The following is a 21,044-nucleotide window of genomic DNA, read 5'->3' on the forward strand; positions in this document are numbered from 1 at the left end:
TTGCCTTCCACTCCCTGACCATCCTATCATTCACCACCACTCATTCCCCTCGCCCTCCTCTTAGCTGCTCTCTCTAACCTCGAAACCTAGTTTTGGATCACCTACAAAGTTCTGCTGTTTACCTTTTAATGCTTTCCACTCGTCTGCTCCTTCCTGCATATCAGCTTCGATCTCTCGTTATGTCCCTGCTTTGTCTCCTGCTCTTCGCTCCTAACTTTCTGCTTTCCCCCAGTTTTACCTCTACTGCTATGTATCTCTGGCTTTAAACCTTTCTGCCTCACTGCACCTTATCTGAGGAACTTCCTCACACTGCGTATACGCCAAGCACATTCTCTCCCCACCTTTAAGTCAAAGTTATAAACGCACCTCTTAAAGGAAGCATTTCAATAGCCCAGGGGTGTGCAAACTTTTCTCCCTGCGCCACCCTGCCTGCTCTCCCTCCCTGCTAGGCCCCCCCCCCACCTCCTTACCTTATCTCTGGCAACAAATGACGCCACAGGGTCAAATGCCGCCGCGTTGCCATGGTGCTGCGTCGCCCAAGACGAGGTAAGGGAATTTGCAGAGGCCTCGCGCGATCCCCCGACATTTACTTTAAATGGCATGGGGAAGAGCGCAGGGACTCTGTATGCCCCCCCCCCCCCGGAAAATCTTGCGCCCCCCAGTTTGCGCACCCCTGCAACAGCCTGCACTCATGGCTACGGGGTCACACCCATAGACGCTCCTACCAACCATTGTGGCCAAGCACTGCCATCTGCTGCACTTACTACCTCACCTGCTGTCTCTGCAAGTCTCCCATCATACCACTTAGATTGTACACCAGGGCAGGGCTTTCCTTTTCTCTCGTCGGATTTTGTTTGCTGCACTTATTGTATTAATAATTCCCTTGACCGTATTGTCTCTTGTGAAGTGCTGACTACCATGTGCATGCTATATAAGTAAAGCGATACATACATATAGTACATGCACAACCTCCTCCTCATCCTTACTATTGCTACCAAGTACATTTTGATCATGATGCCATCAAAACTCTGAGTCATCTGATCAACTTGTACAAGGAATTTAGCCACCCCAAGATGTGTTATTTCCTGTGTCCTCCTTTCCTAATTTGCCTTCTTGCCTTATCATGTGCCTTACACCTGCAGAGGTAGACAGATGAGTCACCACTTTCACCCGCCTACTAAAAACCCCCACAGAAACCTCCAATCTCTTGATGGCAGTGTACTTGAAGAGTCGTGGTGAAAGTTGCCCTGACTAGACGTAGATGTTGCTGCTGGTCTAAGGAGCATTCTAGAAGCTGTCCTCCTGCTGCTGCTTGAGCTATCTCTGCTTCACCCACCACACCCATACTGTATTCATCATCAAGATCATACTCCTCCACCTCGGCAGTAATACGTTGGATAATATTGTGTGCTGTTCTTTCTAAGGCTAAGATTTTCTTGGCTGTAACCTCATTGCCACAAACAGGGCCATACACTCTTTGATGAGGATGATAAATGACGTTATGTTGACTGTAGTTGCCCAACATTGTGTGCACTTTTTTGATGTTGGTCTAGTGAGGTATTGATGTAGCTATGCCAATGTTGTTTTTCAGTTTACTGCAAATAATTGGAGCACTAATGCTGTTAACTCTGGTGGCCAATGCTGCCTGCTGCTCGCAGAGTAATGTGCCCATCACCACGATCATCACCTTCACTTGCTGCGGATGTCTGAGACTCTGACCCTTCCTTTACAGTTTGTTCTGCTCATGCACTTGCACACGCGGATGTTGAAACCTGTCCACTTTCAGTCAACTACCTCTTATCCTCAGCAGAACACCATTCCCTTACATCAGCACAAACGTGTGCTCAATTCATCATGGAAAGCGACTCTCTCTAAGCTACTTCAAGTGATGTCAAAACTTGCAGTTCTTTGCTGATGACCTGTTCCACCCTGGTGGTGACCTCTGTCTTCACCTGAGGATAACCATAATTTTGGCAAAACCTTCCTTTCTGTTACAAGAAAGCTGCTGCCGAGGGTTAAGCACAACTGCTGCTTTTTTAGGTTAGATGTTACTTTCTCTGTGGTCCCACTGCCACTCACTATTAGTGTTCTCTTGCTGCCACCACACACTTTGCCACAATGACCACCTTCCCAACCCCCCTCTCTTGCCAATATAATTAATTGAGTGATCTAGTCAAGACTAGTACAGTATGTGTATCTATTGGTAGCGCTCCCTCTAGATGCACAAACATGCCTGTATGTGTCCACACCCGCTCCCCAAACACACAAGCACATGGTGGTTGGATCCTATTTATAGGCTCCACATTAAGGAAGTGTAACAAGTCTAGCAGACAAGTGGCATTAAGAGAAAGTTGTAGGCACATTGACTGTTGACACTAGGCAAACTGACTAAAAATGATTGAAATGTAATTTACTTTTCTGTGAGAAAAAGGGTGACATTGAAACGTATGAACATCTTTAGATAGTGAGTCAGGATGAGATGAAGAGGTGTTAGATCGACACCTTCTCGGAGATGGGAAGTGCATCTGCCATAAAAAGTCAAAAAGGCGGTATTTTGTCAAACTTTTTGTTTTTAATTTAAAAGTTAAATATAATTTAGTGCCTATGTTTTTCCTTTTGTGCTATGGTTTTGGCATGTTGCTTTCTAATTTACAATGTTATCCAATGTGAAAGTTGCCACTTGTACGGGTTGTTATTTCAGCATCCACAATACATTGTTCCTTCACAAGTTACTGCACGCTTCTCGAAATGTCATTAGATTTCCTTACAATTAAAGTAACTGGTACATATTGAAATAATTTAGCAAGTGTAAGTTAGGTCACTGGGACGAGCCCTATTAAATAATTCACATTCTTTATTCTGGCTGTGAAATCCTTTGTGGCTGTATATTCACAGTGCTATATCTAGAAATGCTTTGGAAACAATTGTGCAGGTGGTTAACCTGATTCTCTGGAGCTGCAGTGACCTGGTATAACCTTACTTCCTACACAATATCTATTACTACTTGAATGACTCTTTATTATGCATGCTAACAATACCCACAGCATGATTCATAAAACGCATATTCACATATACTATTTGCAGTGCTTTTGGTAATGAGAACTCGGCACTGTTCATTCACATACGTTTTATATCCATAGATAAGTTGATTAAAGGACAACTGGTATACAGTAAGACTCGGAAAACATTCATTTTATTCACAGTACAAGTTAAAACCGGCCTCATTTTATTTGAGCCTTCCTCTCTGATTACAGAATGTTAAAGTGCTCTCTTTATGTAAAATAAACAAACATCAAAAAGAATGGTTAAATTGCTGATCTGTACAATTGTTGTGACTTTTGATTTCATGGCTGCATGGGTAAGCTTGAGGAGTTCCATGAAGTAATGCATGCAGTAATAGACTAGATCCCATCTCCGGGAGTATAAAGGAGTCGAGATGATCCAAACAAGAATACTTTACCTGCCTACTCAATCCAGTTCTAAATCCGATGATAGATTCCCACTTTCTGGACAGTTGGAACTTTTGTAGAGTAGATCTTAAGAAGAACTGAACCAGAACTTAATCACACTGTTGACCTGGAATTGGTTGGCATGTATAAAGACTGGGCAATAGAGCCGTGCAAACATTTCACCCAAATTTATGAACCTTCTGAAAAACAAATATTTTCCAATCTTTAAAAAATAAAATAGGTTAGTAAGCAGATTGCTTAGTAAAAATCTCCATAGCCTGAAATATGGACTTTATAGTAGAGAAAGGAGAGACCAATTTAGTCGAGTATCCATTGACTTACTTTATATAACTCCAAAAACGCACCTATAATAACTATAAAACACATGGGAGACATACATGGAAAGTAAGTTATGTGTATATTTAAATTAGTTTATTTCTCAGGTGTGTTAACCGTTATGTCTTTAGATGTTGTATAGATGAGTGTTTTGGGAGGTATAGTCAATGGATACGGTACTAAATCTCTACTGTATCTCCCCTCTCCTTCAAAACCCATATTTCAAGCTAAATGAACTTGGGAAAATTCACACATTTCTACTACGGGAGCTACAATAAAAAAAATTTGAACGCTTTATTGTAAAATACAGGTCCTAAAAGGGCTGCCATCTTTAGTTTCTTAAAATAATAAATAAAAAGTTCCTGTCAAAATTCAAGTCACCAGTTGTCAATGTCAATCCAAAATAGAAGGTAAGTGAAGTGGGCACTTCAGATGGTGTATGTTCAAAATAATCTTTTATTGAGCCAACATTTCAGCTCTAACTGCAGCCTTTCTCAAGGATATGGCTTGAGAAGCTCTGTAGTTCTTCGGTTTCAACCATGACTCCATATAAGATTATTTTGAACAAATCCGAAGTGCCCATTTCACTTACCTTTCAACTATATGCTGTACAAAGGACAGCAGCGGGTCTGCCCAGGAGCTCTGGTATCTACTGTACAAGAACTATATGCTTATCTAATCCTTTTCATGGCAGTGCTCCAAAGTCTCTTCTATGCTAATCCACAATGGAAACCCTCATGGTCATGTATGTACACTAGAGCCATCATGCGTCCCTTCTACACACAATGTTTAGTTACTCATGCTTATAAATAATTGTATTCTAAAAATAAAATACATTTTTCATAAACACATTCTAGAGGCTCCTTTTCTTTCTGAATGAAGTTACTCTGTGAATACCCAACAAGCAGATATAGGCAGATACCGTGCCCCCTACACCCTATCTCCCACATTATGGATTTCTTCTCTCGTACACTATATCATTCTCCTATATTTTCCCCATTGTCTCCTACTCTCGCTTTGCCCTTTCATTGTGCTCACACCTTTCTTCTTTCACTGCATGCCACCACTCTCTCCCACATTATGCCATTCTCACCCACATCATTTTCGCCTAATCTAGCATTCTTTCCTCGCCATGTACCTGTGATGGGTTTTCCCAGGCTTTGGAGTCGAGATTCTTCGGAGCTGCTTCTAGCCCATAAGGGAAATAGACGCTCTTGGCTTTCTTGGAACCACCTCAAAGCCACAATGCACGCAAATATTCCTGGACTGACTGTGAGCCTCAATATGTGCATTAAAAAGCATGTTTTTGCTGAGTCCTACAGCCAGGTGGTAAGGTTTCAAAAAGAAGGCAAACCCATAACACGGTGCCATGGCAGTGTGGGTCGCTATTGTTTGTACATTCAAAATAGGCTTTTATATGTCCATTTCTGTGTACTAGTATGTTTCAGAAACATTAAATCTGCGGATATGGCAGTGGAAAAAAATGTCTAGGTGGAAGCCCTAGGTTTCCGAGGTAGTGGGCATCAGGAGATTGTATGGAAAATTCTAAGGACGTCCTTGAATTAAACACTTTATTAAGGGATCTCCCTGAAATAATGTGCTTCCCTCTGTTAATAAATACTTCAAAATGTATTTGCGACTCTAGTAGTCTCATTGTGTGTGGCAGATTACTCTCCTTGATTGATGCTGCAGATGATTTGGATTCTCATCCCTTCTGCACCAGGATGCGATCACCATATTACCAGTTTGTTCTCTCACTTCCACCATTTTGCAACTACTATTAAAAAGTTGTGAGTGCATGGAAGATACACCTTGCAGAGGTGTCTGATTGAAATACACTAAAATAATGCTTGATGAAGGCATAAGGTAATCCTATATAGTGGCAGACCATTCAATAAATGTCCATGATCAAGAAGGATGGAAGGTTGAAAAGTGGACAGGGGAAGAAAGATGACCAAGTCATTGTTTGCGAATTTTAATGACTGACCCGTTCAGAAATATGTAGAGCCTAGTGTGTATTTCAGGAAGTGCGAAACGTTAAATTGTAAACTTGATATACTTCCAGATCCGGCTAATTCAGCCCCATCTATTCTTGATGGGTTTGAGCATCGCAAAGCCATGGCAGGACAACGAGTGGAGCTTCCTTGCAAAGCATCTGGACACCCTATACCAAAGTACCGTTGGCTAAAGGATAATGTTCTCATTGAGCCAGACAGCCGATTTCAGCAGACTATTATTGGTTTGCTGATTGAAAACACAAGGCCGTCTGATTCTGGCAGCTATGTTTGTGAAGTGTGGAACAACTATGGGAATGCTGAGGTGATGGGCTCCTTGTATGTAAAACGTAAGTGTAATATGTAAATCGTAAGAAACAATATATTTTTTTCCTCTCCATTTTTGTTTTTATTGGACATGTTTTACTGGATTATAATCACTGAGGCAATGAGTTCTTAATTGAAACATGGGGACATATACTGTACGGATTACTTAAATGTATTCCTTTTTGGGGCATCTAAGTAAGCTGATGACCGGTGCTATGAAAGTGTCATGAGAAGATTGTGGAGGGTGAGAAAGGCAAATGGTAAAAAATAGATTTGCATTCGGTTTTTGATTAGACAAGGTTAATGAAAACTGTTCCATTCCCTGTACTATCAGATAGTTTCCATTTTGTATATCTTTTTGAAAACTCCTTTATCATAACTCATGAGATCAAGGCACCTGATGTTGATTGATTGATGAGCAATGTTTGGCATACTGTTTTATTTTCATCTTTGAAGGAGATCTTTTTTTTTTTTTTTTTAACCCAAATGTCATTATCTGCATTCACGTCTACACATCTGTTTTAATTTGTTGCTTGTCATGAAGCACTGTATTCACAATATTCTAAAATAAGTTTGTGGTCAGGCTGCAACTCCAAATTGAAGACGGGTTTCAACCTCTTCCTAAATTACATCTGCCCCCAAATCCTTCAATAAAGTATGAGACGGGACCATGATAAGTGTATTATGACACCCGAGATACTGTTATTTTATAACGCAAAATTATATTCACCAAACTTGTTGAAATAATGCCGTTATTGTCCAGAAGCTTTTTTTATAGCTGATGTAGCTTTCCTTTTAATGTCAAATAATGTGGCAAGTGGGAGACTTTTCTGATAGTTGATGCAAGTCACAATTAAATTGTTTCTTTAATTATCAAGTAACGTGTACATTACTTCAATTGTAGTATGTTTTGGGACTTGCCTATTGCAATTATTCCATTGCTGGAAATGCGAAAGGCCATATACAGTACGTCACAACTCAATTAAGTTATCTGATAATTGTTGAATGTTTTTCATAATTTAATTGTTCTGAGACTGATACTTTAAATTAGTTTTTAATTAAAAAGAAAACAGTTTAATGTTATATTAGATGAAATCTACAAAGGAATACGTGTTTATTTTATGCAGTTACTCTAAATAGGTGAAGGTTTATGTTTTGACGTATGGTATCGACTACAGTGGAAAGTTCAGGATCAGATCAGGAGTTTCTTTCAATCATTTTATATAAAACATTTCTGAGTTGTCACCGGTAATAGGTTTTATGCATCTTCCCTTTTATGAAAAGATACTAACAGTATGAATGTAGAAATTTGGAAATAGCTGAATTATATTTTGTTTGTCTAACATATTATGGAGACGCCCAAGGTTCCATAATAAAATTGTATGTACAGTTGGTAAAATCATTGATTTTGAAATCCAGTGTGTACAGGCCAACATGCATGGCATTTCCCAGTAAGTTTGGCTTTGGACAATTCCTTGCTGCAAAGTCAACTATTCAGGAATCATAGATGTACTCTTTTTATGTTTTGAAGTTTAAAGGGTAATATTTATTTTAATTTCGTTGACACTAAGAAAACACATTGATTGCCCATTAATGATATGGGTATCAAATTAATTGTTTGCGGTTCAGAAATCCTTTATTAAATATTACATGTATAAAGCCATATCTTGTTATATTCCACGATGCATGTAGATGGTGTTTTAATGCCTACAATTTGGAGGAAAAATAGGTCTCATGATTTGCAGCCAGGTCTATTAGTATGTAGATTAGAAGAGAAAAAAAGAGGGGAGAACCTCGCTGGAAATATCCCAAAGTTTTGGTTGAGAGGGTGCTACCAGGGAAATATCCTTAGATAATGGGTGGTTTGTAGCACAGTGTGCAAGAGATACAGAGGTCCTAGAAATGGTGCACACCTCCTCACAAATTGTAAAGATGATAATAAAATAAAACAATACTCTAATGGGTATTGTTTTAAAATAGAGCACACAATACATCGTGTAATGTTGTTGATATCTAAAATGTGAATGGGGGTATAATAGTATTTTCCATTTCAACTAGATTAGAAGAGACAATAATGGACAACTCCGCCTAGTTCATTTACATGTCATCCATGACATTCTCAGTTTATTTCCAACTCCCAAAACGTTTAGGCCCATTACTAAGCGGTGCTATGCCATAAAACAGTTTCAAATAATCCCTACTACAGCTCAACCCTCTTATAACGCTGTGCTTGGGGTCCAAAGAATCACATCGCACTATAAGCAGGTCGCGTTAGAAATAATGTACCATTGTATGCATTGTACAATAAAGTGTTTAAGATACCAAGAATCGTGTTGTAAAGTATTCATAAGTACAAAAATTGGGAGCCACGCCTGTATCGCGTTATAAGCGGATTCCCATTGTAACGGATCACGTTATAACAGGGTTGAGCTGTATTTAGAATGGGGATCTTAAAGCAGCATTGCTTAAAAAAAAAAAAAAAAGTGGGAAGCAAGGGTCGCCAGAGCAGAACCGTGTTCATTTAAATTCCCCTGCTCTGAGATACCTCTAATGCTGCTGCTGGTGTAAAAGCCCCAGAGAGGGATTTTAAGCCCTTTAAGTACTTTATAGAGGGGTTATAGCCACTTTAAGAAATATACCCACATTACAGTATATTGATATTCTGTTTTTAGCATAGCCTAACTCACCAATGTGTATTAATGAGTCTGTTATTGTTTTATTACTTACCTAAACTTTTCATTCTCCTATTTTGCAGAATCACTGAAGGTAACAATTAATCCACGGAAAGTTAAGAGCAGCGTTGGAAGTCAGGTTTCATTGTCCTGTAGTGTAACTGGAACCGATGACCCTGAGCTCTCCTGGTACCGGAATGGTGAAATTGTTAATGCTGGAAATAATGTTCGGTTCACCGGTGTTAACCGTGAAACCCTCGTAATGGATGGAATGGCAAAAAGTGACAGTGGTGCTTACCAGTGTTTTGTGCGCAAAGATAAGATGTCTGCTCAAGATCATGTTCAGGTGGTACTGGAAGGTGAGTGTTGCTTGTAAAGTGGTCAAACGGCAAAGGAAATTCAAACTTCGGGCGTTATAAGCTTAACATTTTATTTTTAATGATCAATTATTGATTTTCATCAGTGAGACACCATTTAAGTTTATCTTACCACTGTTGCTAAAAATCATATAGTCTGGAGAACATGCCTCCAAAAGGACATAAATTGGAGATTGTGCAATCAAGGGCTACTAAAATGGTGCATGGTCTACTTCATGGGTGTGCAAACTGGGGGGATTTTTCTGGGGCGGTGTGGGCGGTTGTAGTTGCCCCGTGTGCTTCTCTGAGGCATTTAAATTAAATGCCAGGGAACCGCACGAGGCCTCGGCAACCTCAACTTACCGGGATTCAGCCGGCTTCTGGTCACGTCGCCATGACAATGCTGCATCAAATGACGCTGCGGGGTCACATGACCCTCTGTGTCATTTGACGCTGGGTCACTCGAGAGGGGGGGGGGCAAGCGCAGGGAACGGGACACAGGGGGGACGCATAACTTAAAATGTGATATGGTAAACCTACCCAGCTTAGAAATATTTCAAGGCAAGTATAAACCAACCTCACACTGATGATACCCATCAAGGTTGAAACATGTCTGTGAGTGGTTTGTACTTGCTTTGCTAGTCCCATGCTGTGCGTAAAAGCTGTGTGATTGGCGATACATCAGCTTAAATGGGCTCCGTGTGAATGGATATTCCAGGTAAAAGGTGACACATTGTGTGCTCATTTACATGTCATTTCCCAGAATCCGTTGCTGCAGTGGGAGTACTGTATTCTAGGTGATAATGATTGAAAGGCAGGGTTGCAGACCTGTCTGAGACATGTGAATGTGCTCACAAGTGATATTCTTTATTGGCTATATGCTAACGGTGGAGGGTTTTTGTTGTCTTTTTCACCCACCATAACTTAAAATGTGATATTGTGTGTGTGTGCATGCGTGTTGTGTGTGTGTGCATGCGTGCGTGCGTGCATGTGTGTTTAGGGTGGTAACCAGCTTAGCTACCCACCCAGTTAGAAAGGGCTGCAGTAAGGGTTTAGTTATTCTCCAAAGTGAAGTAGGCCTTTATTTTGTTTTGTTTTTGAATGTTTTTCCTTGTTAAAGGAACAGGCGCAATAAAGCCAAGATATATAATTTCACCCTAATCGGTCTCCATTACTTGTACCTCTGCACACATCTCTTACTGTACATAGAGCAACTACAGTGATACTATTTGCAAAATGTCTGAGGGTCAGGTACCACTATGGCCAACATCATTTGTGAAGATTCCCATATGGTCCTTACAAAATTTCAAAAACAGGACCGGTTTCTGCAATGTATGGAGGACAATATGGGATTTTTTTTCTGCTTCCCATTATCCCCGTGTGGTGGGATTAAATGTAAGGGAGGGGCCAGAAATATATTTTAAATCTTTGGCAAAAAAAAAAAATACTTAAAAAATTTTTTTTTTGAACTCTTTACTTGTGTTTACTTACCGATTTGATAGAGTTTCTTCCAATTTACTTGTATTTCCTTTCCTTCCCCGTTGCTCTTGTCCTCCTTTCTCCCCAAAGATGGCTTGTAACGTCCGTCCATTGGCCAAAACTGAATCCATCATTCCTAACCAAGGCCCAATTTGTTTTAGAGGCTATTTGTATTGCAAACATTTGACAAATGATGTGCAAGTTTTAATTGTGATGTGACATTTTCTTAAAAATTTGTAGATCCTTTTGGGGATCGAGCACAGTGTTTCATACAGTATCTTGGTCTCGTAGAGGAGAGATTAGTTTATAGGAAGACCTCCTGGTAATGATGCTGCATTGCACGGTCACTATTTTTACCTTATTTGTATAGAATGAAGAGATTATCTGCTTTGGCCCAGTTACCTCGGCAACCATCTCTTGTGACTCAGAAAGCCTAGAGAGCATATTGATAATCTATAATGATGTTGGGAGAGTGTGGGTGTTCAGTCAGGCAGCAGGAAAGATTTCATACGTTCTCTGGTCTCACTAAGAAAAGAAAAAAAAATGTCTACGGAAAAAAAGTGTCACTTTCATTCAAAGCTGCCAAGATACAGAACGCACGTGCGATCTGCGTGTTTTACACAGGTTCCCTTCATTCACCCCATTGTCATGTGGCTTAGCTGCAAACAGGGATTCTGGGTAGTGAGTCACATGCAAATGAGCTGCTGATAGGAGTCACTTTGAGCTACCAATCCATTTTTTAAATGGACTCCCTAGGTCAGTGGTTCTCAACTCCAGTTCTCAAGACCCCCTCCCCCACCCCTCCCCAATAGGTCAGGTTTTCAGGATATCCCAGCTTCAGAACAGGTGGCTTAATCAGAGGCTCAGTCTTCGACTGAACCTCTGGTTGTGCCAGCTGTGCTGAAGCAGGGACTGATCGAGCCACCTGTGCTGAAGTAGGGATATCCCGAAAACCTGACCTGTTGGGAGGGTGGGGGGCTTGGTCTGGAGATGAGAACCACTACTTTAGCCCTTTTTCTTTCTTGAATACAGAAATGAATAAGTACATACAACTAATATGTAATTACGTATTTGGTCATTGCAAACGTACCTTTCCCCCCCTTGTATTATGAGGAATATAACCGTATTATATCATAGAGAAACAGGGGGAAGGAGAGAGGAGGACAAGGTTATATTCCTTGTCGCGTTGTTAAAAGCATGAAGATAAAAATAAAATAAAAATACATCTAAGACAGCCGGTTCCGGGAAAAAACGTTTTGATGAAAAAGATTTGAATATAACTTTTATTAAACAACGATGTAGATGGCAGCGTTGCAACAAGATCTTAGAAGTCTTGTAAATGTTTTATTTGGATAATTAAGTGTAAAGTACAGTATGAAATACAGTTGTGTGAAATGTTGAGGGTCTGCAGCTGAAGGTTAGAAGAAGCAACGCTGGGTTTCTTCCAGGCAAGCACTGCAATTGTTCAAGTCGTTTCTTTGATGATCGTCCTCCGCTGGGAAACTGAGACAAATCCTGTGCCAATTATAGAAATGAGCCTAGTTCTGTCTCTAAATCAAGATCTCACCACATTTCATGTTTTCACTGTGCGGTGCGTTAAGTGCCTTTGATAAGCAACGCAGCGTAGGAAATGTTCTATAAAAGACAAAAAGGAAAACACATACAGTATACAACACCTATGTATTTTCTCTGGCTCGCTTATCAGGAACAACAATAAATATGAAACGTACCAGAACATGAATATATAACCCTGCAAGGACGAGCTGAAAAATGTGACGTTTTTAGCCTGTCTGTGCATGTTCACCTATTTCAGGATTCCCAATGTACTGTGTGGCTCATTTTCAAATTTCAATGGATGCCATCAAATGTTTAACTTATTCTGAGTTTTATTTTGTGAAAGCTCTGTTTAACGAGTCGTGATATTAGGCAACGTGCAGTGTTATTGATGACACTGGAAGCATCGGACAGACTTGAGTGCATTGTGGTTCATTGCGAATCCTTCTGTTTTTCTATTGCTCGTGACATACAGTACCTGTCTTCTTCATCTCGGCTCTCTTCTTCATTCAATCTTTTGTATGGCAGAAGGGAGGAAAAGCCAGGTCTGTGTTTTGAGTGGTTAGTAATAATTCTCAGTGCGTTTCACTTGAATAATTCCAGTATGCTATGTGACATCACAAGTTGGAGCCCGATAAAAGTGCCTATGTGTACGTCACTATTTCTCTAAAGTTGCCTTGAGAAGTAGACCCCAAGGAGATATACAGTAGGGACATATGTATTGAGGTAAAATTGGGTAATTCTAGACCAAAATTCTGCACCACTTGTATGAAAGGGAAAAAAAAATAATTGTTCTATGATACATTTAGTACAGGGCACTCCTGAGTAAATATGACCCAGACTGTTTTTTTATTTTACTTATACAATCATTGGGTGATTCCAACCAGTATGTGGCAGCATGTAACTAACTAACTATATAACTGAATTGCTGTGGAACGCAATGCCACATAATTAATTCAGGGCACAACTTTTTTCATTACTATGTGATGTGGGTCTTTAAATCATTATATTTTTGGAATGTCAGATCAAAATATACAGTAAGGGTTGCAGAGGAATTCTCAAAATAGAGCACGGAGGCACATACACATTGCAATGAGTGAGGAGGGAATGATAGGGACACCGAATGAGAGGTGAGAGAAGTAAGCCATTATAGAGCTTGGTTTTGGAGACCTTTTGGCTAAAATTGTCCTTTTCAGGCGTGAAGATTATGGTCTTTTCCGCATTGTGTGCTCATGAGCAGTGCTTGACAAATCACCCACAAATCTACTCGCCGAACCAAAAAATCTACTCGCCACCTAGTCCCGCCCCAACCCCGCCTTTAGTCCCGCCCCTAGTCCCGCCCCCAACCCCGCCTCTAATCCCGCCCCAGCCCCGCATTTAAAAAAACCATAAATGAAATAAATTGAATAAATTCCTAGTAAGAACATTCGTTTTTGACATAAGTTTATTTATTGTATTACATTATACTACAATTAGTCCTTGTGTATAAATGTCAAATCTAGAAAAAAAGCCAGATGTGAATGACTAGTTTCCTGAACCCCTTAACCAGTGTCTGGACGTCCCCACTTCACAATATTTAAAGCAGCAATCCCGCCTGGGATCTTACCTGATCTGCAGTCCGTCAATGTCCAGGTACCCTCATTCCCGCAATGTTATACATTGGAGGGGATGTGTTCCCTACCTGTCTTCTGGGTTAGGGGGGGTTCCGATGTCTCCCGTGTGAAGCTTGAGTCAGATCTGGAAGAAAGCAGTATAGGTTATTTCGGTGTAGTGTAGGGCAGTTAAGATATCCAGGGTAAATAAGATATCCAGATCCAGATTGTGAGACAGAGAGACGGAGAGAGAGGGTGAGAGAGATGGAGAGAGAGGGTGAGAGAGACGGAGAGAGAGGGTGAGAGAGACGGAGAGAGGGTGAGAGAGACGGAGAGAGAGGGTGAGAGAGACGGAGAGAGAGGGTGAGAGAGACGGAGAGAGAGGGTGAGAGAGACGGAGAGAGAAGGTGAGAGAGACAGAGAGAGTGTGAGAGAGACGGAGAGAGTGTGAGAGAGACGGAGGGTGAGAGACAGAGAGAGGGTGACTGTGGGGGGATGGGGTGACTGGGTGGGGTGATTGGGGGTGTGGGGTGACTGGGTGGGGTGATTGGGGGTGTGGGGTGACTGGGTGGGGTGATTGATTGGGGGGTGGGGTGATTGATTGGGGGGTGGGGTGATTGGGGGGTGGGGTGATTGGGGGGGGTGGGGTGATTGTGGGGGTGGGGTGATTGGGGGGGTGGGGTGATTGGGGGTGTGGGGTGACTGGGTGGGGTGATTGATTGGGGGGTGGGGTGATTGATTGGGGGGTGGGGTGATTGGGGGGTGGGGTGATTGTGGGGGTGGGGTGATTGTGGGGGTGGGGTGATTGGGAGGGTGGGGTGATTGGGGGGGTGGGGTGATGGGATGTCTGACTTGGTGGGGATTACTGACTGTCTGACTGGGTGGGATGACTGGGCAGGGGGTGGGATGACAGACTATGACTGACTTTTGACTGACTGGGTGGGGGGGTGACTGACTTTTGACTGACTGGGTGGGGGGGTGACTGACTTTTGACTGACTGGGTGGGGGGGGGGTGACTGACTTTTGACTGACTGGGTGGGGGGGATGACTGACTGACTGGGTGGGGGGTGACTGGGTACCTCTGGTGTCCTACACGTTCTCTCTCTCTCATACACACACACATACACACTCTCTCATACCCATACACACACTCTCTCATACCCATACACACACTCCCTCATTCCCATACACTCTCTCCCTCTCTCTCGTATACCCCTCTCTCTTTCTCCCATACCCCCCTCTCTCTCTCTCTACCATACCCCCCCTCTCTCTCTCTCTCTCTCCCCCATACCCCCCTCTCTCTCTCTCTCTCTCTCCCATACCCCTCTCTCTTTCCCACACACACACACACACACACACACACACACACACACACACACACACACAAACACCCTGCTACTACCTCCCGCCCCGCGTGGACAGCGGGAGCACCGGAGGGAGGGGAGAGAGACACCCAAGCCGCGCGGGCACCAGAGGGAGGGGGGAGAGACACGAGCCGCGCGGTCACCGGAGGGATGGGGGGGAGAGACACACGAGCACCGGAGGGAGGGGGGGAGAGACACCCGAGCCGCGCAGGCAGCGGGAGCACCGGAGGGAGGGGGGTGAAGCACCCGAGCTGCGCGGGCAGCGGGAGCACCGGAGGGAGGGGGGTGAAGCACCCGAGCTGCGCGGGCAGCGGGAGCACCGGAGGGAGGGGGGTGAAGCACCCGAGCTGCGCGGGCAGCGGGAGCACCGGAGGGAGGGGGGAGTGACAAGCGAGCTGCGTGGGCAGCGGGAGCACCGGAGGGAGGGGGGAGTGACAAGCGAGCCGCGTGGGCAGCGGGAGCACCGGAGGGAGGGGGGAGTGACAAGCGAGCCGCGTGGGCAGCGGGAGCACCGGAGGGAGGGGGGAGTGAAACCCGACCCACGCGGGCAGCACCGGAGGGAGCGGGGGTGAAGCACCTGAGCCGCGCGGGCAGCGGGCAGCGCCGGAGGAAGGGGGGAGAAACACCAGTACAGTATATATAAATATTTATTACAGTGCATTAAATTCCCCCCCACCTCAAGCATCTGTCCACAATCCTCTCCATGACCGGATCAGTGCAGGTCTTGTAAGCAGGAGGTGACACAATTACACAGGAGGATATATAGGAGGAGGAGCAGCAGATGCACGCGCGCGCGCACCCCCAACCCCCCCCCCCCCATTACTTACCCGTGCAGAGAAGGAAGGGCGGTTTGAAGTCCTGGCAACTCCAAGCCGCGTCACAGCCAGAGGGTTTTTTTTTTTTTTTCGAGCAGGGGATTTTGTTTTTGCAGAGCAGGGGAAAAGCTACTGGCCACGAGCCAATATCCGATCGCAGCTGGCGAGTTGGCGACCGGGTTTGTCGAGCACTGCTCATGAGTATTCCAATGTGTTGTGTGGTTGGGGTTATATAAACATTAATAGTGACTACTTATACTATGATACTATTTTACCCACATTATAAGGTTCTCAGAATGTTTTATGATGAGTTTGCTTCTGATGTTTCTTTGTTTTGTTGTTTCTAGATGGAACGCCCAAAATTATTTCTGCCTTTAGTGAAAAAGTGGTGAGTCCCGGAGAACCCGTCTCCCTCGTGTGCAACGTGAAGGGCACCCCTCTTCCTACAGTCACCTGGACTCTGGATGATGACCCCATTATCAAAAATGGCAACCATCGAATTAGTCAAATCATCACCTCGGAGGGCAATGTTCTCAGTTACCTGAACATCACCAACACTCAGGTCCGAGATGGTGGAGTCTACCGCTGCACTGCCAACAACTCTGCAGGAGTCGTCCTGTACCAGGCTCGAATAAACGTAAGAGGTGCTTGTCAAATCAGCTCCTCAAAAAAAACACACAACTCATTACAGTGACATTGGATTTTGCATGCATGACGATGGCGTTGGAAATGGCCAAGCATATCCTTTCACATCTGTGCTCTTAACGAGCTTCCTTCCATCAATTGTATTAGTATGTATAGAGCGAGCACCATCTTACTGTGTCCTACAGTATGTATATTCCTATATATCCTATCTATATGTCATATTCTTTGGATTCAACACAGCTTTTTCTTTTAGTCACCCCTCGTTCAGTGTAATGTAGTATGTCCTTTTAATTACTATTATTTTTTTTATTCATCCCATCTATTCACTTGAAAGTATTTTCTTTACAGAACAATGCAGCTTCACGTATTCAGTTTTCTTTCTTATGAGATTCTTATTTAAAATAGTCTGTTTATTTTTCTCAAAAACATGCATACCAACACAACTTTTACCGGTCAGTCTGCATTTTAAGTGTAGTTACCTTTACATACAGTAAAAGATTTAAATTGAAAGTAGTTAAGCTTTTGCAAACTAAGAATACGTATTGTTGTAAACAAATTGTCCTGAATGATCATGTATCTTCGTTTAGTGTATTCTCACATGATCTAGGATTATTTAGTGCTTACCTGTGCTTTTCTAGGTCCTGCAAGTATTCGGCCAATGAAAAACATCACCGCAATAGCAGGGCGCGACACATATGTTCACTGCCGTGTGATTGGATATCCCTACTACTCCATCAAGTGGTATAAGAATTCAAACCTTCTCCCTTTCAACCACCGTCAAGTAGCTTTTGAAAACAATGGAACATTAAAACTCTCGGATGTGCAGAAGGATGTGGATGAAGGGGAATATACATGTAATGTTCTTGTCCAGCCTCAGTTATCCACAAGCCAGAGTGTTCATGTAACTGTAAAAGGTAAATTAAGCATCACCTACTTGTCTGGGAGCCACACCAGCATTGGATAAGTTACATTGATTTTTATGTGGCTTGCTAATTCATAAACTCATTTAATTTGTTGGTGCACAAGATATTGTTTAGTCATTTAGGGCCAAATAAGGTAACGGTCCAAGTGTTGCATTTCATCTAATCTGAACTGAGAGGAGTTGGTCTTCTGAAATATGACCATTCATTTAACCATGTATCTAACTATTTATATTGGTGCATATACTGTGGATAGATATAAATAATTAGGTGGTTTTCTATTTAAAAATAAAAAAAGCCTCACTTTTCATGCATACCTTATGATCCGTCCTAGAGTTGCTGTTAAGGATTAGACGTTACATTTTAATTGGTCATGCTGTTAAAATAGGTGAATATATATTTTGGGGGCTTCATGGACTAATTTGCCTTTGCTATTCATTGACAATAAGCATTACATTTAGTTATGGATGGATAATTGTCTGTCTAAACTTCAGTGGTTCAAAAGCAGTAAAGAGCAGCGTGGATAATGGAAAAGATAACCGTCAACGCATGGTCCACACCTTTAATATAATGATGGTGACTTCATATCTGGTAAACCAAGTTTAAATGGAACCCTGCTATTGTTCTATTAACATGTGGTACATATACAGGTGCTTATAACCTGTATTAGAAGTGGCCATTCCAAAGCAAAATTCCATCATGCCAATGTCTAATGAACTAGCTGTTATAGTTGGCAAAATAATTGTAATCCCTGTACAGTTCTTCCCATGTCTTGAAAAGAGAAATTAATACAATCTACTTTCACCTAAGAGTACATACTTGTATTGCATATTAACTATTAACTCTGAAACACAAATTCATTTTTATGAAGCTTAAAATGCTACTATTTTGGTAATCAAATGTATCTATAATTATAGACTCTGCAGTACTATATGCAACAAATATGAATAATCATCTGCTTCTGTAAAACCGGGTTCTTGATAGACAGCGAAGGGACATATCATTCAATTTTAGTTATAAGGCCCTAAAAAGATCTTGGTAGTTTTAAAAAAAAAAAAAATGAATTGCAAACATAGGATATAGTTACACATGAGCAATTTGTAATGCACAAGCTTTGTGAACTTTATAAAGTTATATACAGAACAGATGTTTCGTAGGCTGTGTACAGAGCAACATCTTTAAAAGATGCTGCAAATTTACAGTACTATGAATCTGTTCGTCACCAGGGCTGGTGTGGCTACTAGATGTATGTACTTACAGTATCATTTACTGGTGTATTTTATATGTCCTAATATGTTGAGAAACCTGTATCAGGGTATAAAAAAAACTAGTGGTATTATGAAGACCTAACTTCATTTGAGTTCTTATTTTCCAGTTTACAGTACGTCTCTTTGTGCAGCGGAAACCAATTCACTCTGCAGCGGAAATCAATTCACTGTGCCGCTCCCACATTGGGTACAGTGCTGGAAACACTGAGGGCATAGTTCTATGTGGTCCATACACAAGGATTATAGGGTTTCTTGGTAGACCATTCATTATTAACCACGGTGTGGGTAGGGGGTGTTACTACTTTATGCAATATAAATGAAGCACTATACCTGAAAGTTATACAAGAATATGAAACGGAATTACTAGCACGGAAAAGGTTTGTAAAATAAGTATTGCAGCTATTTTCAAGACTTATGCCAGCGAGGTGTCAATAAGACTAGTTTAGTTAAGAAGGGATTGCTTTTCTGGGGTTTTAATTCTTTGCCTAAAGATCTGCAACAAATTGAAGACACTTTACTAACCAGTTTGTACAGGCAGAGATGCAATTATAGACACAATTCTCAAGATCTTGATACTTGGTTCTCACTGTTTTCAGCAGCTCAGCAAGTACCATGCATCATTTAAAGGGGCAACCCAAGCAATATCCTACGTGTGTGCTCTTAAATAAATCAGTTCTGTAATATTATATAAAACTTAACTAAAGAAAATTTCATTCAATTCTTCTGCTGTTTTTAATGAGTTTTAATATACCGAGCATTCTTTGATTTCTGTATCAGGTTTTAGCCCACCTCCCGAGCAGTGCAAGATCTTTGCCACACTTTCCTGTTAGTGATCATGTGTTGCCGATATTCCCAGCAGATTGAGCAGCAAACTGTAACAATCGATAATGTTACCTTAGTAATATAAGAATACATTGTAGCTGCTGAGTTACACTGACGCTAGGATTGATTTGAAACCGGAAGGCGGCCATTTAGTGAGCCCCGAGGAAGTAAGATCTTTGCTGATCGATTACCGGAGAACGAATCAATCAGCAGCGTAGGTTATTTTATTTTTACATGCCGCTTGGATTGCCTCTTTAAAACAATCTGATCTTTGTCTCTTCCAGTGCCACCATTTATCCAGCCTTTTGAATCGCAAAGATTCTCCATTGGACAGCGAGTGTTTATTTCCTGCGTGGTGGTTTCAGGGGATCTGCCCATTACAATTACCTGGCAGAAGGATGGAAGGCCAATTCCATCGAGTCTTGGTGTTACCATTGACAACATTGACTTTACCAGCTCTCTAAGGATTTCTAACCTTTCACTGATGCACAATGGTAATTATACCTGCGTTGCTCGGAACGATGCAGCAGCGGTGGAACACCAAAGCCAATTAATTGTGAGAGGTAAGCACGTGTAATTAAAGGGCATTCATTTTTCGTCAGCATTTTTTTTCCCCAAAACATTTTTCTCTAAACTATATTTGTAACAATTACTTCTACGAGAAAGTGATGTGATGCCAAAAGAATGGGGTAACAGTAGGTATCAGGGCAAAAAGGGTGTGATTTTGGGGCACAAAACAGGCATTAGAAAAAAATCCTATTAATGTCGATGTTTTTTCCCGTTGGCTACAGCTGGTGCAGTTTTTGCATCAGAATTGCACCACTTTGCCTGTACATATGGACAAATATTTTTTGCTGCTACTACTATTATTACACTAGCTGCTAATTAGTTAGTGCTAAGCACTAGTTACAAAGTAGAAGCATACGTTTTGTAACCCCTATAGTGACCCATGCTGGAATAGATTATGTTTTTGAGGGCGGTAGACATGCTTTTGAATGCTACATTGTTGGTTCACTGAACCCTATGGTTACAGGGGCTCAGCTAAACTCTCATTGATTCCAGTGATGACCTCTCCTTAGCCATGCAACAGATAGGATAATATCCTATTGGGAGTACCCTCACAGGAAGGTGGCGTACTGGTATTACATAACTGACACTTTAGAACCCCCTTGTGGGGTATCCTAGTATGAAACCATGTCCAAGTGCTTGGCATCAAGAGTTAATGTCAATGAAACTAAATACTGTATAACAAATAATAATCATTATGTTTATTAATGCTGTTCAGTGCACTGCCAGAGAGACAAAGGATACCATATATTGATATATGCTGAATTTTAATAACTGGAGAGTTGGGAATTTTGACATCAATGTACAGTGTCCTGCTGTAGAACCGTACAGTGTCCTGCTGTAGAACTGTACAGTGTCCTGCTGTAGAACCGTGCAGTGTCTGC

General features: G+C 41.9%; 1 protein-coding gene across 4 annotated transcripts in view; it reads left to right on the forward strand.

The window, feature by feature from the left end:
• The window catches only part of DSCAM (DS cell adhesion molecule), a 587,331-nt gene that overhangs the window by 312,256 nt on the left and 254,031 nt on the right, over positions 1-21,044 (forward strand). For all 4 annotated transcript variants that reach the window (XM_075593710.1, XM_075593712.1, XM_075593711.1 and 1 more), the window contains exons 5-9: positions 5,851-6,129; positions 8,862-9,137; positions 16,286-16,582; positions 17,222-17,497; positions 19,878-20,156. In XM_075593710.1, the coding sequence (XP_075449825.1) occupies positions 5,851-6,129; positions 8,862-9,137; positions 16,286-16,582; positions 17,222-17,497; positions 19,878-20,156 (1,407 nt within the window). The remainder of the gene's footprint in view (positions 1-5,850; positions 6,130-8,861; positions 9,138-16,285; positions 16,583-17,221; positions 17,498-19,877; positions 20,157-21,044) is intronic.

The sequence above is a fragment of the Ascaphus truei genome, chromosome 3, assembly GCF_040206685.1.
Source record: "Ascaphus truei isolate aAscTru1 chromosome 3, aAscTru1.hap1, whole genome shotgun sequence".
Lineage (NCBI taxonomy): Eukaryota > Metazoa > Chordata > Amphibia > Anura > Ascaphidae > Ascaphus > Ascaphus truei.